This window comes from Melanerpes formicivorus, unplaced genomic scaffold, assembly GCF_026170545.1.
Source record: "Melanerpes formicivorus ecotype bairdi unplaced genomic scaffold, bMelFor1.0.p_v2 SCAF_27, whole genome shotgun sequence".
Taxonomy (NCBI): domain Eukaryota; kingdom Metazoa; phylum Chordata; class Aves; order Piciformes; family Picidae; genus Melanerpes; species Melanerpes formicivorus.
The window spans coordinates 9888485-9913563 of NW_027142379.1; the positions used below are offsets into that span (position 1 = coordinate 9888485).

At 38.7% G+C, this 25079-nt stretch overlaps 1 protein-coding gene across 3 annotated transcripts in view; it reads right to left on the reverse strand.

The window, feature by feature from the left end:
- Positions 1–380: 380 nt before the first annotated feature.
- ANAPC10 (anaphase promoting complex subunit 10) overlaps positions 381–25079 on the reverse strand; it is a 32767-nt gene continuing 8068 nt past the window's right edge. For 2 of the 3 annotated variants that reach the window (XM_068154064.1, XM_068154063.1), the window contains exon 5: positions 381–855. In XM_068154064.1, coding sequence (XP_068010165.1) covers positions 625–855 — 231 coding nt within the window. In that variant the 3' untranslated portion in view covers positions 381–624. Of the gene's footprint in view, positions 856–9328; positions 9461–25079 lie in introns of all 3 variants that reach the window. The other variant, XR_010989281.1, reaches the window with a different exon arrangement.

Here is a 25079-nt window from a genome sequence, read left to right on the forward strand (position 1 = left end):
AGGAGAATCGGGATGAGGCTCTTAATCATATGGTTTAGCTTTAGATAGTCCTGCAAGAAAGAAGGAGTTGGACTTGATGATCCTTATGGGTCCCTTGCAACTTGAGATCCTCTATGATCTAATTCACAGTTAAGTCTAAAATCATGCATAAAGTCATTGGTCATCAAGCAGAAAAATAAAAATCTATACAAGAAGGGTACAACACATTAACATAAGAAACATGGAAAAATAGTACTGGTAATGTGTTAAACCATGTCTATTCAGGAATAATGCTCTCTAAAACGAGCAACTTTTAGGTGAAGGAATGACTAGTAACATTACACACCAAACTATTTCCATGCATGATCATTAGGAGAAGAAAGTCACCCAGAAACAAACCAATTATATCAATTACTGATTCTCAGTACAAGTAAGTTTAAATTGCCCAGTTTCTTTTTTGACTCTCAGGTGGTAAAAAAGCAGACTCCAAATGTAACACAAAGTTACAGACTACAATACTACAACACAAGGTTATCTTTATTTCAAGATCATACAAAGTATAAACAGATATAATTACATTGAAGTGAACCCCGCTTGAAGTATTCAAACATTTAAGCAACAATACTGTCATCAGAAATGCCTTTATCATCTTATGGAGCGATACATCATAAAATCAATTGTTGTACATCTAGGAAACTTCCCAATAGAGCTCTCTTCCACCGGGGTGTACACTTTGATTTGTCTCATGTGAGTGTCTCTTCCATTTTGATGATTAGCTAGAACAGCAATCTGAATCATAAACGTGCGAATAGGCTTCTTGTGAGTATCTGTTAAAGGAACATGAATCCAGCCACTCGGTTCCACTAATTCAAGTTGCTGCCAAAAACAAGACAAAAAAGCAAAACATTCAGAAACAGTTAACACATGGAACAGAAATGATCACATAGTAAACCTCTTCAATAGAGCAGAGTCTTGCAAATCAGACTGTAGTCACTTTTTCAAATTAATGACATACTGTGGTTGAATACTCATAGCTAATTTACTGCTGGTGTAATTGGCTACAAGTTAATTTGGTCGACCAGAGCTGTGTTTGCTTTTGCCTTTTAGAATCTACCCTTCCTACCTTAAAAAAACCAACCAAACAAAACCCAAACAAAACCCACCTCCCACACACAACCAAAAATCAAACCAAACCAACTCAACCCACTTTAAAAATCAATACAACAAAATACAGAGGACCATACACTGAAGTCAAAGCAGTACTATTTGGATCTCATTACTTAAGTACCACACTGCGCAAAGATAATAGAAAATGTTTTAACTTTAACATGTACATTTTATCTAGGCACTCTGAACTAAAATATGCTGGAATAATTTATGTAAGAAACTAAATCCACATGAAGTTTTGGTATTTCACATATTCCTCAGAGCATAAGGGGGACTGGGGAAGGAAGGAAGTGTCAGGAGGAAAAAATATAGGATAATTCACAGACTCCAAGTCACTTGTGTCAAGACACATGCCTGGCCAATTAATAATTACTGCACTGCCATTTAATCACATTCTAAAGTTCATTTAAACTTGGCTTTTACACAACTAACTCAAGTGTAACATGACTATTTTTTCTTTTTTACTTTTAATCCTACAGAAACTAATGTCAAAGCAAGCAAAAGAATTGCATTTCATTAACTCAAAACCACATCACTGACACATCAGCATGCTGAAATCAAGCTAGACGCTATGCAGAAGTGTGGTAACAGCTTTTGTCTAAAAGCTAGTTGCCCAACTTCAAAGCACAGCTCAAAACACATATGGAAAAGCACACAAGCAAACGGAAGTCTTGGGGGGGAAGAAAAAAACAATAACAAAACCCCCTGAACAACAAAACCCAAAACAGTTGTCCACAAGCAAGTGGATTTCACACAGTTAAGCAAATAGACTGCTGTTCCTAGCAGCAGAGTTCCTCCAAGGAAGATCTATGCTTTGAGCAGCTCATAATTCCTGTCTTCCTCCTGAAAATACTGCATGACAAACATCCTGTCAAATGCCCTGCCTTTGCTGGAGTATTCAAAAGACTCATCTAAGATCTACTGTTTCAGAAGCAGCAAACATCCTGAGGGAATGACCAAAAAAAATTAGAAAAAAAAAAATTTGATGACTACTTTGAGTTTAAAGAGACAAAACCACCTCTCACACCTCCAACTTAGAAAAATAAAACCCAGAAGTCTCCACTACTTCAGGCTTTCCAACAAGTAATTTCCAAAGTAGTAAATTCACTAAACCATAGCAGCAAATCTTCTCACTCTGGGAGCTGCATGCTTCCACAAACACACATTAATTTATTTGTTGTAACCTTGTCTCTTTCAAAAAACACCTACACAACCTTTTTTTTTTGCCTAGGAAACTTCAGGTAATGGTTGGCTTTACAAAGGGATAAAAGTACTGTCTGTTGTGATGGCTTGACAAAGGGGAAATTTATCCTGGTGAGACAGCAGTCACCAGCTTGAGCAAATATGCTTTCCATCTCCACAGTGAACAGAAAGGATGCAGATATTGGTAATTTCATTCACCTAGTACCATGGTAAAGTGGCTATGGTAATGAAGGGTTATTGCTAGTTAAACTTGCACTTCAATATTATTCTCACACCTTGCAAATTTTGACTAATTCCAAGTGGAAAATTTAAGTTCCAGAGCTATGGTATTGGGATTTTTATACATGGATCAGTATGAAATGGATTAACTAATACAGTCAGAACGACTTTCTATAGGTTGACATCATTGGGTTTAGACAGATCCAATATAGTTCAGGTTTTCATGCTCTACTGGGAAAGAAATTGAGAAGAGAGAAGCAGACTTCACCTCCCAAACCAAAGCAGCTACCAAGGGATTGGCAAAAATCAAACTATTTGTACAAAAGGAAGTTGGATGTTTATCATATTCACAAAGAAAAAGCACATCTTTTAAATTATGAGAATTACTAGGGTCAAATATTAAAGCATTGGCAAGCTATGAGCTAAAGATAATTTTACTTTTGATTATGTATTGATCAGTGCTTTGTTTCATCCCTGGTCAGCCAGGGGTGGTCATATGATTTATAGCACAGTATTTTTCAGTTCTGTTAAAGGCAAACAATTCTTTCACGAGCCTTTCTACAGGGGTAGGACAAGTCATTTCTACATCTGTAAAACAGGCAACTGAGGCATTAGGTTAATTAGCCTAAAATATTCCCTAGTTCCAGATGTTGAATTTCACATACTTTGGACCTGCCTTTTACTGTCCTTATTAACATCCAGTATTTCACAGGAGGTTTAGCTGCCACTGAGCTCACTTGCAGTTATACGTGTCTGCACTACTGCACACTGCTAAGAGTTCTGAAAGCAGCCCCTGGAACACACAGTACGAGCAGCCACCTAGGAGCAGTTATTTGAGTGCATCATGTCAAAACACCACAACTTAGCACAGACTGCACACAATTCATCAGGCAGTGCTCAACTGTCCTAGACACAAAACTTTATTCATAAACTCCCTGCTTCACTTACTCCACGTTCCAACTTCTGTAGTGGATGAATGCACAGCCTTTCCTGTACAAATCCTGGGCTCATCCTCAGAATAGAGCTCTTTCCCCATTCCAGTCAAACAGTTCCCTCCTGGACCAAGCATGGGACAAGGTCAGAGGCTGTACTATGGTGTATTTAGTGCAAGAGGTCCAAGTTTCAATGAAATTATTTTGGCCTTTTAAATAACATTACTGTACTGCAATATTTTGAATCTTACTTTTTGTAATAAATTGCTGCCTACATAATTCAGCAAAATGATTAAAACCTTGAGACCCATTCAGCTACTGAAGCTTAAATATAACAAGATCTAATAGTTACTATCTCGGCATCTAACAGAAGTGGAAGCAATATTTTGCCAGCATGACACACACATTTTCTGTGACCAAAGGAATGGTACAAACCAGACACATACATATGCTCCTACATTCTTCCCCTCCACATCTGTCATGCTCTTTCAGATGAGTGAGACAGTTTTTTTCCAGAGGGCTCACATCCTTCACCAGGGAGAAGGAATAGGACATGGGAATAGGCAGTGGTGGTACAAGACAAAATACTGCCCATTTGTAGTTCCATGTCAGCACCCAGATCCAGCCCTTACAATTCCTACCAGAAGCAGGATGAAATATGCAACTCTACTCTGCCTGGAGCATTCCCAGTGTGAACAGAATCTAAAGGAAACTTACTGTGAAGTTTCAAGAAATTCCTATTAAGCCCATGCAACATGGCAATCTTTCAAAGCCTTGTAAACCGGTCTGGAAATTTGGGTGGATATTTACAGGGAGGCAAAAGGCACATCCTCAACACAAAGGCTGAACTAATGCCAAATTTCAAATCCTTGCTTCAGAGCTTGGGGGCACTGGAGCATCAAAGAAGGACACCAGAATATTCTCACACAAGCAAAACAGCATACTTTTCACTAGCCTTATTCTTGGAACCAAACTGCTTTGGCTGAAACTTTAAAAAAAAAAAAAAAATCAACCCAAAGCAGACATCTGGCATGGAAAAATCTGTCTGAGCTGAACTCTGGCAAAAGTTATAAAGTAAGGAAGAGTTAAGCCTCAAAACGGAAAGGGTCACAAAACCTGAAGTACAGGTGGCACTACCAGCTCTACCTGCAGTACCTACTGTACTTTCTACCATTTCAGCTCACTTCACTGTCAGCCCTGCTCTTTAAAAGCACTAGCCACTGCATACACATACATACATATGTTTTACCCCAGTACAGGGTAAGTCCACTATGGAAAATACCAGATTAAGTTTCCTCCTATATTTTTTCCTTCTATCTATGGTCATTAAAAATCAGTCACAATTAACTCGCTTCCAGGCAGGTTTTCAAAACCAGGTATATTGTGAAACTCATGAAGTGAAATTAAAAACTAGATGTTTTTCTGTTATGTGTTTTACCAGAAAAGCTTAAAACAAAAACAACCAAAAAAAAAAGATGGAAACCCAGGAGAGAGTCAATGCAAGTTTGGTATCAGCAACTCAGATCAGTTCTTGTGGCTCTAGACTAATCTTACATACAATATACTAAAAGCCTAGGGTTTGGCTTTTAGTATTTTCTTTTGACAGTGTATCTTTTGTGACAAATAGTAAACAAATGCATTAAAGTCAAAAAATAAAGGAACAAAGGCATAAAAATTGAAATGGAAAAAAATTACTCACATGTCCTTTGCTGCTATTACATAGTCTTATCTATCTCTTCTCCACTGCTTTCTTATTTTCCTGTCGTCTCCACGCTACAGCTTTGCCTATGGACATATACTCCCACTCCATTAATTTATGTTAATTTGAAAGCCAAAGCAGAAATTATCTTCTCAATGGAAATCTCCTCTCCAGCCAATTTAATAGGTCTGTCTCTTCACTTCATTGTATAGTCCAGAGGTTCAAGAGGATTCCATACACATTTGGCAAGGCTCCTATTGCAACTGATGGGTGTTGTACCACAGATGTAAGCCACATAAAAAATACAATCAACTTGAGGCTACACTTCAGAGAGATGACTGAACACAAGAACAGAGCTTTTAGAAGACATTTTTTCTGTAGTGGTGTTGCTGGAAATCATTTATCCAAAGAAGACTTTTCTATTCCACTTAATCCTGTTTAAATTGAATACTGATCTCTTTTCCATACACAGTGATATTCTGCTTAAATTCTGTGGTGTCCTTAAAGTAGCATATAACTTAAACTGCTACTTCTACTAGGCTTATAAATCCAACCTGCTGTTTGTTATATTTACAGTAGGCTACCACCCTTGAAGCCATACATGATCTTTGTAGCCCTATGAAAATCTTTGTGAAGATATAGAAAGGAAAAAAAAAAAAACCAAACAAACCACTAAGTAGTTTCATATTCAGGGTCATCACAAACATCCCAGAATATATGCTAGACAAGGCTCACAGGTATCAGGGGAGTTAGTTACTGTGCATAAATTGGGAAGGAACAGCAGGCTGTTTTCTTCCTTCTAAAGAAAGCAAGCCTTTTCTACACCCATGTACCCACAGAAAACTGATAATTACCGCTGCCATCCCAGCTTCATCCTGATATAACACGATTCTGAGATGTTAGTACTTCATCACAGTTCCATTTAATCAACTATACTACTACTTCCAAATAGCAACCCACATTTTTAGTGCCTGCTTCTAAACCAGGCTGTGCAACCAAACAGCATTTGGTTTGACCCCTCCTACTTTTCTCATAAAGCTGTTAAAGGTGATCCTTTTTATTGTAGGGACTCAGCCACCTTTGAAATTGAAATTAAAAGGAGATCTAGATTCTTCTCCACAAAAAAAATTGTCTATGTGTTTAACTTGTTCTTACTATAGTTACCTAAAACCCCCAAGCTTTTCAAAGCAGGTGTTCTTAATAAATGTATTCTTCCAAGCAGAACAAGATTATAAAGCTAAGTTCTGGAAGAAATAAACACTATCAAAGAAAAAAGTATTTATCAATACACAGACCTTCCCAGAGTTGAGTGATGAAATATGGGAAAGGCTTTTCCCTGTTTAGCCATTATTTTACAGCTATCCAAATATATTTTCACAACAACTGGCAAGGAGAAAAAAGGCTGGCTCTATTTCCAAAGTTCTTTTCACAGCTGCCATATCCTACCATATAGCTACCAGGATTCAGAATCAGTAGACCTCTGCATATTTCCAAGTATGGGAACTGTCAACACACGGAGCAGCAGAGCTTGGGCTTCAGCCATCACTTCACTTAGGAAGGAAGAGAACCAGTTAATAGCAGTGATGCACCAGTTCCAGCAGAAAAATGAAGCATGTCCAAAAGAAACTTTGTAAGTTCCAAGTGAGTCAAAGGAGGGACACCACATTAGCAGCTTAACAAGAAACACAGGAACATGCTCAAAGGATCCACTGTGAAAAGCACACTTCTTCGCTCTAACGAAGCAACGACCACCTAAGGAGGTGGCTCTGTGGTCTTAATCAGTCACCTCCTTAAATGGTCAAGAAATCAAACTTCAGTCCATTAGGTAAGAGAAGTTTTCCATTCTTCCAAATAGCAGTTCCTGAAGAGTCTAGAGGAGCACAGTCCATCTCTCAGGAAGATTCAGCTACGGATTTGGGCAGACATGAGATTAGCTGCAGAATAAGTTTTATAGAACCTCCTCCTTCAGACTATTCTGCTCCAGATTAAAATGGTAAAAACTGACCAATGCCCAGGTGGTGAGAAATTTGTATCCAATTAAAATAAAGACAATTAAACACACAATCCGGGCTAGAAAGAGTAACTTTCAGATACAGATGACCAAAACATGTCAGAGAATACCCATCTGAGCCTAGAAATAGCATAGAGGTCAACTAGACCCTGAAAATATGCTAGGAAAGTGCTCAAGCAGCTCAACGTAACAGGGAAGCACTATGAAAAAAAATGACAAAATACATTAGGCCCCATTTTCATGGGCACACTAAATTTGACTTCATTCTGCCCAGATAAGTCCTCAATACATTTTGCTAAGTTTGGCCTCATAAACAATCAATGCACCAAGTGTGCCAACTCAGTTTGTGCAGCTAAGCTGTTCTTCATGTTCAGAATCACCGATGGCTTCTCTTCATTGCACTCATTTCTGAGCTGTTGAATTGGCAAGAAAGCTTGCAAAAAATTGAGTATTCTTTAGAAAATGCAACACTGCTGCTTTATTATGTCAAGCAGATGAAGCTCAGAATCATCTTGAGGATCTTTCACTGTGAACTGGTAAAAGGCAGGCATCTAAAAGCTGGAGTTACAGGCTCTGATGAACAAGGGGAATCAGCTAAGAAAGTGTTACCCCTATTATGAGGATCTCATCATGTAAAATATGATTGGCCAAGTTTTAAATGCTCTTTCACATTGTCAAGTGCAATGGACTGAGGTGCAAAAATGATTCAAACCACAGAAGCTTTAACAAGACAATGCTTGGTAAATAGCATAAAACCACTAAATTGGAGGCTAGGGTAATGCTTGGAACTAAAAATATAGTGCTTCTATGCAAGCATCACTGAAAACTTGCAAGTTTAAGTCTTAGAGGTGAGGAAAATGACTGGTGAATAAATATGCATGTTAAGACTCAAACGGGAGAAAATGGGGTACAACTGCACATGCTGTGGAACACCAAGAGTTTTATGAGAGACTCATTGGAAGAACAGGCAGTTCCAAAGTATCAGTGGTAAAGAATCATAAGTACTGGTGCCTGCAAAAGTGTCAAGACTGTGCTGAACTATCCGCATAATCTCCTGCCAGATGAAGTGACTTTGGCAGAAGCCCCACAGGTGGATATAGGGATGGACTGGATCCTGTCCATGGTCCTTAAGCAGCCACCACCCTGCTCATCACATACTGCTTTATCTGCACCCCGTGCTGGCCAGGAACTTGTACAATCAGGTACACACAGCCCGAGACACGAATAAATAGCCTGTCATGTGATCAACTACTCTGGATCTGTCAGCCAAACTGGTCTTAATTGTAACTCTTCATTCTAGAAAGTGTATCTGCAGAAACTATCAGCAATTTGTCACTAATTGTTTGCTAGGGAAGTCACTGGAAAGAAGGGAAAACTCTTTACATTTGTTGTGCCATATGTACTTTTTTTAGTACATTCTATGAGGGACAGTTATGCACAGGCAGCTCAACATTAGTTACAATAATATGTCTCAAGAAGTAGATAATGTTTCAGAGAAAGTGAAGAAATGTTAAGTAGACTTGGACAGTTTGCTCCCAAACCCTGTACCTTTAAAATCTCATTTTTCTGTTGAGCAAGATGACTTGAACTATCACATAACAGAGTTTATCCTTGACACATCCATAAATGAAACCTCACTGGAGAATGACTGCCTGTCTGTTTTAAGTGGCAGCCAACCTGTCCATGGGAACTTAAAGAAAATACAAAACCTTCTTCCTATCCCTTCAGGAAGTACAGTGCTCAAAACAGCAAGTAGAGTGACACCACAATCTAGCATGGTTTTGCTTATGTGCATGTATGGAAATATGGTCTAAAACTCCAAAGTGAGCCTTTAACCCACAGCAGGAGGTCATCTAAGCTGAGTTTGGTTTCAGCTAAGACAGATGCCATCTTAACATGAACCTGTTGTTACAGAAGAAATACTGCCTCCAACTGAAATTACTCGTAACAGTTATGAGATTTTGGACCTCTGATTTAATGAAAAAAGGGCTTTGTAATTCCTCTAGGGATCAGTCAAGAGTGGAGGAAGGGAAGGCACACATCCTAAGCTCATTAGCATTCTCCTGCTGGGCCCTGCGCCTCATGAACCAGCTGTCACAATAGATAGGAACGCCATACCTTTGCAGGTGCACTGCTATTGAACTTTGAGAAGGCTCCTGGTATCAGGGGAAATCCTTCAGACCTACAGGGATTTGGCTCCAACGTCAATATCAGTTACTTCCCTTGAGCTTGGCAAACAGTATGCTGAAGCTGAAAAAGCAACAATAAAAATAAAATTCTTGAGCTTATGCTCTAAAGTGGTGGCCTGACTGACAGTGTCAAAAATAAGTAACGCAGTCCAAAACAAACTTTCTGCTTCAGTCTGCCTGGTTCTGGTACCTGAGTAGTTTAAAGTCTAAGCTGCAGACCTACTGGAACAGACTGTGCCTGGACAGTCTGGGGTGCTGGTGGACAAGAAGCTCAACAGGAGCTCTCAGTGTGCACTTGCAGCCCACAAAGCCAATCAGATCCTGGGCTGCATCAAGAGAAGTGTGGCCAGCAGGTCAAGGGAGGTGAATCCCCCCCTCTACTCAACTCTGGTGAGACCCCACCTGGAGTACTGCCTCCAGTTCTGGAGGCCCTATTACAAGAGGGATATGGACATGCTGGAAGGTGTCCAGAGAAGGGCCACAAGGATGATCAGAGGGCTGGAGCACCTCTCCTATGAGGACAGACTGAAGGAGTTGGGGCGGTTCAGTCTGGAGAAGAGAAGGCTCTGAGGTGACCTCATTGTGGCCTTCCAGTATCTGAAGGGGGCCTACAGGAAGGCTGGAGAGGGACTTCTCAGGATCTCAGGTAGTGATAGGACTAGGGGGAATGGAATGAAGCTGGAGGTGGGGAGATTCAGGCTGGATGTGAGGAGGAAGTTCTTCCCCATGAGAGTGGTGAAGCCTTGGAATGGGTTGTCCAGGGAGGTGATTGGGGCCCCACCCCTGGAGGTGTTTAAGGCCAGGCTGGATGAGGCTCTGGGCAGCCTGATCCAGTGTAGGGTGTCCCTGGCCATGGCAGGGGGGTTGGAACTAGATGATCCTTGTGGTCCCTTCCAACCCTGACTGATACTATGATACAGTCTGGTCCTAAGAATGAATGGCAGAAAAGCTATGGTTTGCTACAAATCTTGAAAATTTCCTCAAATTCTGGCACTCTGAAAGAGGAATGAGGGAATTTATTTATAAGTGTTGTTTTAAAAACCAAGGTAGTAGCCAACTAAAATTATCAGTACCTCTGTGCATTATAGATGCAGATGGCAGAAAAGAAACTGTATTTTTAAAAAAACACTGTGAAAAATTACTGAACATATATAGCCAACACCACACATTTAGAATGAAGAAAAGTTTAGTGAAATCAGACATTTTGTACCTTTTAGGAAACACTTCAAAAGATAAAAGCTTGCCTCACTGCAATGTGCTTTTCATTTCTCAGACAAGTAACTAAGCAGGAGGCCCCATATACACAAAGTAAGAGGTAATTATCCTATTAAGCAGGAGCCTGCAGATGATGACCAACTGATACAAATCATCTTTGGCATGCCTTGTGACAGTACAGAATAGAACTAGAGGGTTCTCTAAAAATCATGTTTGAAGGATCAGCTGTCATAAAAATAGAGCAAATGATGGCATAAACATAGCAAATGTGATTCATACAACTGTTTTCTTGAAAATTCTTCATGGAACTTTTACCTGATCAGAGGATTGGAAAAAACCAAAACCCACCACACAGAGGGATGCTGCTTACCAAGTGTCAAATGGAATGAAACAAAAACTCCTACAGTTTCCCAAGTTCACCCCAACAAAGGATGCTGTCTACATTCAAACTTTCTAGTCACAACACAAAATAGTTAACTAGATGGTTATTTGGATAATTTTGCAACTATGTGCACTAAAGTTTTCATAACAAAGGAAAGAAGGCATAAAGTTCTTAAAAATTACCAAAGATGACACCAAAAATTACCAAAGATAGCATTTTTATGTACATTTTTATCTTAGTCATGACTCAGCTTCTCCTCAATCTCCAAAAACACTGAAAAGCCCCAAGATTTTCCAATTCCTCTACCAAGATCCAAACCCCTTGTTTCCTTTTCAAAGCAGCATCCATCCAAAATAAGGACATTGTGTCCTACAATTCTCAGGTGAGTCAGGCTGCTCTCAGGGGAAGACAGCAGCACTTCAATCATCTACTGAAGAGAGTTAGGGGAAACCACAAAGGATGGCAGAAAGGCTAAGAAGAGCAGAAGACCAGGCAGCTATACAAAGAACAGAAAATAGATTGAATGAGCAGTGGAATGCAGTACAGCAAAAAGTCTGAAAATATATAAAGAACCCTCTGAAGTTCAGGTGATTACAAAGGGGACTGCTGACCAAAGAACAGGACAAAGTGCTAATACTGGCAGCTGCCTTTCCTGAAAGGCAACAAAACACCACAGAATCCTACAGGAAAGGGGAGAATAAGCAGAATTTCCTGAGGGCAGAGAAACAAGTGCTATAAAAGAAAATTCTGCAATCATTATTTGTTAAGTGAGGGCCTTATACAAGATGACCTTAATGCAAATAGAATTAAGATATCAGGAGATAGAAGAGCATAAAGGAGAAGGCCCTATCAATATATCTGAACTAGAACCACATGAAAGAACAACACAAATTGTTTGGATGTGTAAGTTTATTGCAAATCTAAGTTAAATGACAGAAAATGCTACTGGGAAATAACCATTTCTACAAAGGTGCAAGGGTTTGCAAAATGGATGAAAACTTTACTTTCACTGGCTGCAGTTTCCATTTATTCCAATGTATATGATGGAATGTTATTATGCTTGTGTGAAAGTGCAAAGAAAAAAAAAGCAGCCCATAATTTACCTTCAGAATTGTTTAGGCATATCCAGGAAATATGTCTAGACATAGCTACAGTTAAATTATACAAAGTATTTGAAAAAAATCTGATTATGCAATGAATATTCAAGATTTTAGTGTCTGAAAACTAGCCACACTGAGCTAATTCTGTAGCAAATGACCTTGTATAACTTATCAGAGATAGGCTACTAACTGCATTTCAGGCCTTGCTCTTTGCATCCTACAGAATGTTAAATTAATATGGGAAACAAACAAACAAAAAGAAAATATCATGAGATATAAAAAAAAAAATAAAATCAACAGCAGAAGCAGACAGCTGCTAACTCTCAAGCACCCTTTATAGGTGTATAAATACATCTAAAACAAAAGAAACATTCTCTTCACTCAAAAGAGTTCTTACTTTCCATTGAACCAGATTTTTATCATCTTCCAAAAGATGGGCCCACAAAATGGCACAGCTCTCATTTTATCTGTTACACTCAAAACAAGAACAAGTTCCTGAATGACTTTGTTTAAAAAACCCTGCAATAAATTATACTGAGTGCTACCAACTTAAAAATTCAAGAGGACAAGCTGCTGCTTTGTAAGGCTAAACAGTGTGGTGAAGTGAAAATGCTCCTCCTGGTTCCACAGGAACCTCTCAGGAAGTAGAGAATGGAAGAGGGTTGCCTCTCCTAAAACTAGATACCCAAAATTTATATAAATCCCCCAAACCTGCAGCAGTACCTTATACAAGCAAGTAAAACATTTTTGCATCTGGATAAGACCCTGTGGATGTAGATACCCAGTAAAGGCACACTGGGTAAAACCTGATAAACTGTTAACATTTCTCAGGTTGGTTAGAGCATGCTAGACTTCAATAAGCAAAAGCAGGGTAACTTTTTACAGGATCCAGAGCACATGTAATGCTAAAATCAAAGAGCATTTACTCATTGGAAATAAATGCAAGAGACTGTTGTGAAAACTATGAGTGTAAAGTTAAAAATGCAAAGCTGAGAAAGATCCCAAATTCATAAACATGTCTCACTAAAGATATATTTTCATATGACTGAACTTTAAAGAGAAGAAATAGGAGTGTCTCTGTCAGCAGTTCAGCTGGGTGGTTTTGTATGAGCCAGAACACACTGTCATAAATTTGCAAAGCTGGCATCAGGTTGCCTGATGGAAGCATTTAATTTTACATCTAAACACAGTTTCTTTTTCTTTAACATGCTGGAACAAATGCATTAGAGTTTTCACCTTTTGCTTGTGCTTTATACTAATTCACATGTAAGTGTGCCCATGTTTAATGCTGAAGCCAGACTCTGGATTCTGTTTCCCAATCTAGATGAATTCAGTTTCTTGATTTATTTCTCAGAGTCAAAGATTTCTCAAGCCACCATTCATTCAAAGCCCATACAGCTCAAAAAGATACTGATGGAGCTATACAGTCTTGGGATAATGACTACTGTACTGTAACAGCACATCTACTATATAGAGCAGCCTTGAATAGTCTTAATACCACATTCAAGACATGCGAGAATATCAGCTCTTCATATGAGAACCAAAATAAAATTACATCATGTATTCTCCTGAAGAATGAAAGGGCCATAGGAAAGAAAACAACAAACACACACACAACCAAACCACCCAACAAAACAAGCATCACAATTGAAAACTTGCTTACCAATAGGATTCTTAAGTCTTAAATCTACAGCTGCTGTTGGGATATAATCTTACTGCTTAGAGATATGAAGACTAATGGAACTGGACTACAAATATGTGATGCTGTGTATCTTACAGTCCTGGTGGTACATATGCTCCTCTGTTTAATTTAATTCTGCTACGTGACCAAATCTTTATCTCCTCATGACAGACAGTGTAAATAAACAAAGTCCAATAATTCCACCACAGAAGTTCTTATCTCAGCAGTGCTGGATCTACCCAAAACCAGTTTATGTAAACCTCTCCATTAAACACAGTGAGCATCACAATCACAACAGATCTGTTCAAACAGAAGGAAGCCTCCTTGAAAATTTTACTAAATAATTTATCCCAGTATGGAACTGCAGCTCTTTTCACAACAGAAAAAAAAAATAGATGTGACTTAACCTTACTGTTTATCCTCAGTAACACCATTTTGCTAAGAAGTAAGAAATCTCAATTTGTCTCTTCTCAACATCAGAGAATCAAATTAGGATTTCCTGCATTTGCTAACAGAAACTATCCAAAAAATCCTTCATACAGAGTTGACTTTGACATCCCCCAGATATGGCAAAGGAGGAAAAAAGGGAGAAAAATAAAGACCAACAAAAGGGAACATGGTAAGTATTAGGGACTAGACTCTTATAGCTCACTCAAAGGCTTACTGACAAGTGTTCATAAAAGCCTCAATAAAAACTGTATTTGTTAACATTCCCTTAACATGAGATATAAAACTCTAGAAGTCATTCTGAAATACAATGGAAGTGTGAAACAAACTTAGTTTAGGAATTGGATGAAGAAAGCTAGCGAGCTAAGGCCTTCAAGCCAGGCCCATAGGCTACATTTTTTACTCTCATTCCACGCTCTGTATGTGTTCCTACAGAAAATGTGAAAATCCTGGGAAAAGCTTTTCCAATTCAAATACATGATCTTCGTTATCTTAGGACAGACTAAGAGAGAAAACAGTCCCCAGAAAGAAATAAATTCTACTTCAGATCTATATAAATGTTTTCATGTGCTACTTGATAAAGAACAAAATTTCCTTCCCAGCAGCATTCCCAAAGCTCCAAGCAGACATGATCCCTGACCAAAATAACATTTTAGCAATCAAGGCAGTAGTATATAACTTCAGAGGGGACCCTAAAAAGGTCATGATGATAACTCTGAAGCAACTGAATCTTTTGTTCAAGAGCCCTGCAGTTGTTCTAGACAGCTGCCATTTGTCAGGTAGCATTTTCTTCTGAACCTCAAGGATTGCTTTAAATTGCCACATGAACAGCGTTTCTTCCTATAACTCAGTACTGTGATTAATCTCAGTCTTCCACTAAAATTTTAAGCTTCAAAAAAAGGATTACTGCAAAGATCTCTCACACCTACATGAACTACATCTGCTCATCTACTTTTACTAGAAAAAAAAAGTTTGGCTTTTTCTTTTCATAGATACAAGATATATTCTTACTAGTCTTTATGCATGCTAACATTACTTGTGAATTTATGGAAACTATGGTTGGCTCTTTCTGTTGGGTTTTTGTTGGTGGTTTGTTTTTTTTTGAGTAGTGGTGGGGTTTGTGGTGCAATTTGTTTGGCATTTTTGGTGTGTTTTTTCATTGTTTTGGTTTGTTGGGGGTTTTTTCATGTTTGCTGGCCCAAAAATGCATGACTTGTCCAGTGCATTCTGCTGATTTGTTTTGGGTGGCTTTTTATTTTGTTGTTGTTTTGAGGTTTGGGGGTTTGTTGGGTTGGGTTTTTCGGGGTGTTTTTTTTGTGGGGTATTTTGTTTGTTTGCTTGGGGGTTTTGGTTGGTTGGGTTTTTTAAAATCTTACTTAGTATCAGCAGCTTGGTAACTTTGCCACTCAAGGCAATATCTACAACAAATAGTTAAACTTGGTTGAATTTATATGGATGAAAATAATGACAACAACACAGAAGCCACACATAGACCAGAAAATAATAACCATGGACCAACTGGCTGCTGATTAAAACTGTCAAAGAAGAGTGGTTAAGATGTTCCCAGGTGCAGCTGCCTACAAGTTAAGTGAAACAAAACAAGGTGTGGTTCACCCAGTTGACCAGCACCAGCCGAGATGACAGCACAAGATTTTTAGTTCTCAGGTATCCTATAAAGCTCTCATTCCTTTTATCTCTTTTCTTATGATTAAGCCAAATTAAATGTCAAGTGCCAGCTTTTGTCTTGAAAGGGTTTTAATCCTGTGTTGGTAGTACCACCCAGAGGGATCAAAATCTATCTTTGATTCTATGTTTCAGCACATATTTAGCACTTTGCACTGCTTGAAATTATCTCTAAAGATTACTTTTCATAATTAAGTCTGCAAAGACAATCAGGTAAATCAAAGCTGATTATTCATTGACTTTATCCTCCCAGCCCTAATCCAATTTGTGGAAAAACAGAGCTCAAACACCACTGCAAGGTATTTCCAACTGACTAACAACCTCTCCAGAAAGACAAAAAAGCAGGATTGAGTGAGAAGTGTCTTACTATCCTATCACCTTTGACATAGAACTGTTTTACATCTTTCAAGATGTTAGTGTTCTTTTACATATGAGTTCCAAACCCAGTGCAGAAAACTTTGGATTTCTCAGTTCTGGGGAACTTCAGGGATGGGGAAAAAGCATTGTTGTAGAATGGTGGGAAGAGGGCTTTTAGGGCAATTTACCCATTTCCTGGGCCTTTTACTACAGAAAAACATTATTTGCCTTTCAAATATAAGTCTGCTTACATCAGAAAGCGCTTCAAGACCCCCTCCTTAGCATGCTGCTCTATAGAGATTAAACAGTCCCTTGTTCCAGATAGTTCCTCCAATAGCATCTATCATCTTGCTCTGTTAGGTAACTGGTAATGTCAGGTATCAGAATTCCTCCCAGAATACTTACCGTTTCTCCTCACACTTCCCCAAAAGCCAATAAATGATACAACAGTCAAACAAAGAAAAAGATTTTCAGTATTTCTTAGCTCAAGCCTTGAAAGCAGGAGCCTCATCAAACACCCAAGAAAAAATAAAATAAATGGACAATCACAGATCAATTTCCCCTCAGGAACACAATCAACTAGAACTGTTAGTAGAAACTTCCCTTCAAATCTTTACAAACAAGGAAAGCTAAAAGAGATGCAAGATGTTACAAAAATTAGCACTATATGGAAATTCAGAGTGCTTGGTGTTCCCCTTGGCAATGACCAAAATACTAATTCTAGGCTCAAACTACCTAATTTCTGCAATCAACTGTGGCATATTGCTCTGGCCAGCATATGGCTCTGGCCAGCCTGATCTAGTGTGGGGTGTCCCTGCCCATGGCAGGGGGGTTGGAACTAGAGGCCACAGTCTCAGGCTGCGCCAGGGGAGGTTCAGGTTGGATATTAGGAAGAAGTTCTATACAGAGAGAGTGATTGCCCATTGGAATGGGCTGCCCAGGGAGGTGGTGGAGTCGCTGTCATTGGAGGTGTTCAGGAAGAGACTTGATGGGCTGCTTGGTGCCATGGGTTAGCTGTTTGGGTGGGTTGGATTGTTTGATGGGTTGGACGCGATGATCTTGAAGGTCTCTTCCAACCTGGTTTGGTTTATTCTAAATAAAGGTTTATTCTAAAAAATAGATGATCCTTGTGGTCCCTTCCAAGCCTGACTGATACTATGATATTTGTTCATGAAAAGTTATAAAAACAGCACTATAAACTTGTAAAGTAAATAGCTGTTTAATGTACAAGACCGTACTCAGGTGGAAAAACATTATACTTTCATTGGAGAAAGAAAGAATTAGTCCATCAACATGCTGATACCAGTTAAAAGGCAGTTTTACTGCAGTTACTTCAGTGAAAGACAGACACACATGCATATAATTCTGTGGCCATATGACATGATCTTAACCAATTGGGAGGGAAGAATAAGAAAGCTATAATCCACACGTGAAGTCAGTCCAGTGGTTTTTATGGGGCGTTTTTTCTGTTTGTTTTTTGTTCTGTTTTAAAGACAAATAACAAACCCTGTAATTTCTATGCTACATCATTTGCCAGTGGCAATTATACCAGCAGAAGGGCTTTAGCAGTGTTTATTCAGTCAGATAGATAATTATCTTAAATATCAAGGTAAACTATCCCACTTCACCTAGCTTGAACCTTATAATCTGGTTTAGAATCATTTCCTTTTCTCTTCTATGAATCTAGCAGAAGTCTGTAATACTGTGTCCCTGTGTTTAACAGTTTGCCTATGATGTTCTCCAGCAAAATGCCCAAGTGCAAACAGATTACAAACAGATGAAAACGTAAATGCTACACACTACAGCTCGCAAGTGATAGTATTACTAATGTTTTGTAAACTGCAATTACAATGAACACTGGCCAAAATGAGGAGGTCAATCTGATGCAGCAGCATGAAGACATTCTAGACGAGCCTACATGCTCAAACCCTACAGAAGCTGTAGTGCTGGATGCACTTGTCCCGTTCTAAAGCATCAACTAGACAATGTGTTTGCATTAAAAAGGAGGGGAACAGAGGGCAAGGGGAAGGAAGGAAAAGGGTTAAAAAAAAATTGCAGTAGTGCTACTAAGTATTTGAATCTCTTCTGTCATGCTGTCATCTTCCCCACCAGCCACCCACCTTATTCCTCACTCCCATGTTCAGTCTTCAAGCAGAATGCTTAAACAAAGAGAAGCGCATCAAGCTCACTCTTGATATGGTTTTAATGTTGCCAAAACCCAATCTCTGCTTCTCAAGCACTAGTGATCATCCACAAGCAGCATCCAGTGAGCCTACTTTGGGAAACTGTAATAAGAAATCCCTACAAACTTTGAAAAACCATTGACCAACAAATATCCCAGTGCACTCTCCAAACACAGAACCTTTATTCAAACAGGAACTTTCAGTAAAAAATGATGTGTGAACAGCAGACACTGATGTTCACACAAGCATACTGCATACAACCCAGCAGGCGATTTTTCTGGGGTTTTTTGGATTATGCCCTGGAGGTGCTGGCACAATGGAATCTCAATACCATAATTGCTTATTTCTGTGTGCCAGCCTCTGAAATAACAGGTAAAAAGAAAAAACCAAAACACACACACAAGACCTAAAACAAACATGCCATTTTTTAAAAATTACAGGAATCACAAAATAAAATGTTTTTAATTCTCTGGTTCAAGTGATGTAATTTATAACCATGACACAAACAGAAGAAGCACAAAAGAAGGGAAAATACAGAAATAACATAACGTTCCCAAGGTTCAGTTTACAAGGACCTCACACAAAGTTGGTTTGTTGGGTGTTTTTTTTTTTTTGGTTGTTTTTTTTCTTTTTTGCAACTCTTACTAGAAACAGTATTATTTGCTGAAAATGCAGTAGCTGCCAAAAGCTATGATCCATCTAAAAGCAAACATGTTTAAGATGGAAATAGAGTGTTAATGCTGCAGAAAGACAGAATTGGCTATGCAAGTTTACTTTTAAAAGTGCTGAAGCAACTGCAGTACAGTGTTAAGTTTGTTTTTCATCTTTCTGAGGGGGGAAAAAAAAAGGAAAGAAAAAAGACTGCACTTCTAGATAAGCATCTAAACTAAGAGAGAAGTACATTAAGACAATACCAGAAGTAATCAAATTTCAAACTTTCTAATTAAACCTCTTTTTTTCCTGCAGAAGGTTATTGGGAATTCAACACTAGTCTTGGTTCACATGATAGAACAATGGGAAAATTTTCCGAATGGTTGAACGCTAACCCTGACAAGTGTGGAGAGCCAACTACAATACATTATATGGTAGCATAACCTGCCACCCACGTTGCTGAGAGAACAGCTTTCAAACACATGCATCGAGCTGTAAAACCACAAAATCCCTTATTACACATTGTCCCTTACTTAAGGTGAAATACACTATCTCCCCCCCTGCCTTTACAAATCTTGGGGTTTTTTTAAACCTTCGTCTCTGAAGTTTATTTAGCAGCTAACTAGACTGTTTTTCAGACCTTTTTCCACACACCATTTTTCCTGGTTTGTTTTCTAACCAAAATAAAATCATGTTTTTATAGTACACAGTGAAGCCTGTTATGTCTTTCACTGCTGCCTTTTTTTTCCCCTTAATACTACTTCCACCTGTGTGACATTATCCAACTTTCTAAAAGGAAATGTCTGATAGATGACTAATTCATTCATGAAAGCTTATTTCATGAGTGAAATATTTTCCTTTTTTTAAACAAACTACATGACTCACCACAGGTAAAGCAAAACACGGTTCCACCGTGCTTTGGATTAGAAGACCAGACATTCTGTTATTTGCTGTGATACTTTTCCATTGTCATGCAATCTGAATATACTCACAGAAAGATAAACTGCCACAGTATGTGTGGTTATAGACACTGGCATTCATGTAAGTCAACCATTGCTGTAGGACAACAAACACACTCTGCCCTCATTACAGCAGACGGTGGTTACTAGCCAAACATCTTTGCCTTTTCTGACAAGGGTAGGTTATAATAAAAGCTGACCAGCAAAAAAATACATGGGGACCTAAGATATGGGTAAAAGCAATAGCAACTGTTGGAAAACATTACTTTGAATATGGAAAGTGAAGGACTTAATTTAACAATTTTAGGAACACATGTAACCTCACACTACAAAAAAAGATCACTGAGAAATGCTGGTATATAAAACTTTCTTAGCTAATGATTTCCCCCTTCTACGCCCCCCCCCCCCCCACTACACATGTCTGCTGCCTGAATAACTGCATTCCAAGATAGTTAGAGGATATACACTGTTTCTTCAGGGGTTTTCAGTTGCAACTTCACTGGCAATGGGAATTTTATTTGCAAGTGTTTCTATTCTACTGACAAGGTCAATTAGTCCAACGAACTATTGGTTGTTCTGTCTGATAGCTCAGTGTATTTATTCAAGCAAGCACTTTTATAACCCACAATTGAATGCAGACAGTTACCCTTGTAAACACGACTGTCCACAGGGATTTTCACTACATTTTGGGCATGTAAAAGAAAAACACGCTTTTCTCCCTTCAGCCTGATAGCACAGAAGTTTGATTACAACTTGAATTTGAGGGAAGGCAAGATACTATTTTAAATACATATGATCTATGGTACCCAAATATACATATTTGGACCAATTCCTAGCAGCTAGAGAACAGAAACATTTGATTGATCTCTCTAGGAGTTCCAAGAATTTGGTAATGCTATCCAAGTGACAGATCAGCATCTCTGCTCTATAGAGGCATTAAAAACTAAAAAAGACATAGTTTAAAAGAAACTAAGAGATGCTGTATGTAGTACTAAGGGTTAAAGGCTACATAAAATGCTTTCACACCAGCCAGAAGCCCAAGGGTGGGGGTGGAAATCAGCTGCAAAAGTTGGTAGAGTTAAAAATAAGTAATTTTTAGAAGAGGACTCTTCCATAGCTCTATCTAGAAATATTGCAAACGTGCAAAGAGGAAAACTCAGAGGCTCTGGTCCCACAGAACTTATCACCACGTATATGCAATCCCTTCATAAAAAAAACTTCTTGCAAATGAAAGATTCATTTCTACTAATTAGGACTAGTAAATGGACTAATCTGCTCTTTATTATTCAAGTCTTCCCTAAACAAATCTTTCAGGGACACAAAGAAGGTGAGAAACTATCATGGAAAAACATAAGTCTTTCACAGGTATATTCTACCACTTTGGGTAGCTACTAAAACTGAGAAGCCTCCTGAAACCATCAGGTAGTCTGTAGTACAGGAGAGAATCACAGAGATCAATAAGGAAATCTGGATTTCTTAAAGCAATGAATTTTAACACCACATTAGTACATATAGTATATTAAATCTCTAATAGCCTTTTAATAAATATTAAAGCACCACTGAAAAACAGCTTTTCTGAAAAATGTTACCGAGTCAGTATAATAAACTGATGAGTAAACGGGAAACACAAGTTCAAGGACTGCAAGGGAGAGTGCTTTATTTTGGCTTAACTAAAAGTTTATACGTAAGTGTGTTTGGTGCTTTACCTTGGGTTTGAGGTGTGGGCTTTTTCAGGCAGATGCAAGTTAGACCAGTGTAAACCAGGCAATTCTAGACAGAACTAATTAATTCCAACACAATTGTTGAGCATTCACCATTTAACACCAATGAACATCATGATTTTAAGTTTCAGTTGGTTAGGTATAAACTGGACACAACCCAAGGTAGACTCTGGCTTGGGATATTGGCTCAATAGCATAGACAATCTGCACAGAATACAAACAAATTACTTACATCTTCCTACAAGATGACCAATAGCATTACTATCCTACAACAGTATTAGCAGCCTACCTGCTTCCAAAGAGTGCTGGAGAACATACTCATCTAAATTTGCAGTTGCTTTCCTATACTCTTCTATACTTGCTGAAAGGCCACAAATCTATCCATCTTTTCCTACTTTTCAAAGAATACTAAACATAAAACTTCAAATATAGTTGTTTCTCTAACCCCTCACAGAGCACTACCTGCAACCTGCATTGCCTGCCACAAAGAAGACTGGAATTGGTTTATAGTATTGTTATGGGAATACACTAGTGGAGGTTTGCATTAAAGGATATGAAAAATTGTCCCATCATACTGCACAACAGTTTCCTTGCATTGGCAAACTTCAGATTAAAAAGAAATGTATTTTACTTCTTAAACATACAAAAAGCATACATTCAAATCCTCCTGCTAGAATTTCATGCAGAGAGAGATGAAACCACGTAACCAAACAGGTATTACACAGCATAGTATCAATGACTAGTGTCAAATGGATTAGCAAGTTACTCTGCCTTTCCTCAGTGGCAGTGGAAGATCTTTCACTTTTACATGAAAAAGTCATGAACATTTTCTAATTTCTTTTTCCATGGTAAAATTTAGACAGAATAATCATGTAAGGATTATAATTGCAGTTGAGGCTTTCACACACGTAAGACCATGTGCTTCGATCAGTTCCTAGCCTCTAAATACTGAGTTCCCTTGAGAAAAGTTCTGTACTTCATCAAGTTTTTTCCTTCCATGAAACTGTTGCCACTTTCTTTCACATGGCTTTTCCTGCGCTTCTGAAGGTAAAGACAGACTGACAGTATTAAAAATACCCTTGCCTAATTCTCTCCCTCTGTGGCAAGAAGGAGTTCCTTCACAGATTTTTGAATGTTGGGATACAAAACAAGTGGGAGGGAGGGGAAAATCCTTCTACATGCAGCACAAATCCAGTCTTTAGTCTTCCTCTTTTTACTGTAAGATCCAACAGAAGAGGCATGTCTTTATCTTAAAATACCACTTTGGAGAAAGGTAAGATAAAAATGCTTAACAATTTTGTGTGGACCAAAAAACCCCAAAACTTTCATTATTCAGAATTCTTCTATACACAACACAGATCTCTGTTTGTACACAAGGCTATTTCAATAACTGCATTTCTCATGATTTCACAGTAAGTTCCATTCCAATAGGCTACCACACTATCACAGTATCGCCAAGGTTGGAAGAGACCTCAAGGATCATCGAGTCCAACCTGTCACCACAGACCCATGACTGGGGCACCAAGTGCCACGTCCAATCTCCTCTTGAGTATAAAATCTCCTCCAGAGTATAAAAAGCAGCAATACTGCAATCCCCTTTAGAGTTTCCACAGTTTGAAGCACGTACTGGTTATTTCCACAAGCGTAAGAATAATAAGCAGGTGCTATCTGGAGTGATACTAAAAATGGCAGGGAACAGTGATGTTATGTCAATGGCCTTTCTTTTTTGGAGGGGTTCATGTGAACCTCCTAGCTGGTAACTAATAAGATATCTTTTCTGCTGGAAGGTGGAAATACAGAGTGAGTACCAACTGCATCCAATGGAAATAATCCAGCTTCCTAAATGTGACTCCAACTCTTGACCTCAATCATTCTACTCCTCTGCTCTGCACACATCCAGCACTGGTAAATTTGAGATGTAAGGAACATGTGCTGTGTATCCTCATGAACTAAATCCACACCCAACTAGTAGAAGAGCAATCAGTAAATGAGCTGATATGATATCATCTGCAGAGCATCTGACAAAAAAGACTATAATTTGAAATTCTGTAAAACTAAAGTTTACTTAGTTTTTTTCTTACCATCAAATGTACTTTGAAGAAAGTAGACCAAATATTTTTAATTGACATTCTGAACTGAAAGAATAACTAGAAGTCAGAAATGCATCTTTACTTACATAGAAGAAACAGAGAGGAATGGTTTGTTAACAGAAATACGTAGAGGCTAGTCAGGAATCTAAATAAAGCAGTAACAACTCAATACTCTGTCTTCAGAGGAAAGCAGTTTAAAATGCACCTTAGAGATGTTTGATCAGAGACTCAGCAGCAGTACATTTTCTTGCTTCATTAGTTTACAACAGTCCTATGACAAATTAGCATCTCCTCCTTCCTCAGTATGTAAGTTTTCTCCACACACAGAAAGCAAGTTGAAATTGCCAGCTACTGAATTTCAGAAAATGGCTAAAGAACTCTAGCCTCTTCACCACAGCCACTGAACACTGTAAGAATGAAGAGATCTCAATAGGGTCAGACTTCCTCAGCTACCTCTCAGCATAGCTCACAGCAGGGCATATTTCTGGCTAATAATTCCCCACTCCCAAGCAAACTCTTGAAGCAGTGAGGACATGGCCCTGTCCGTGGTGCTTGGTCACAACACCAGCCACCAGGGAGGCTGTGTTGCTGGCAACAGCTCTGGAGAACCTTGATACAGAACATGAGTCCAAAAGTGCTAGTAAACCAACTGAACAGCAAATGTAACAAAAGACAAAACCCCCAGAAACACAGGACTCTCACTGTTGCCAGCAAAGACGTATTAAGATGACAGGGCTTTAACCCGAGTCTTTGAAGTCATCTTCAGAACCACACCTTGTTGGAAAGGTTAAGCAAAGTCTTGGGGCAGGAGGAAAGCATACAGCAATCAAATTAAACTAGGCTTCTTCTAAAGCATTTAGTATTTAGCAATACTAAATAGTATTAGTCTTTCCTACATAAGGACGTTCCATCCAGTGATGAGGCATTATATGCTTAAACAGGACACTAACCAGGGGAGTTCTGTTCCAGCAGCACTGCCAAGTACACATAGTCATGCCATGCACTATCAATGGTTCAGTCCTGTCACAAATCTTGCCATTTTTTATTGAACCATACAAAAAAAGAAATGAAAAAACACACTGGAAGAACCAGTTCCTAGTGGAACAGGAAAGAAAATGTATCTGTTTAGCAGTGTCTTACCTAGTTACAGCTAAGATATGTATGTGACATTCTGTTATTGAGTCCTCTACAGGGCACAGCAGAACAGAAGA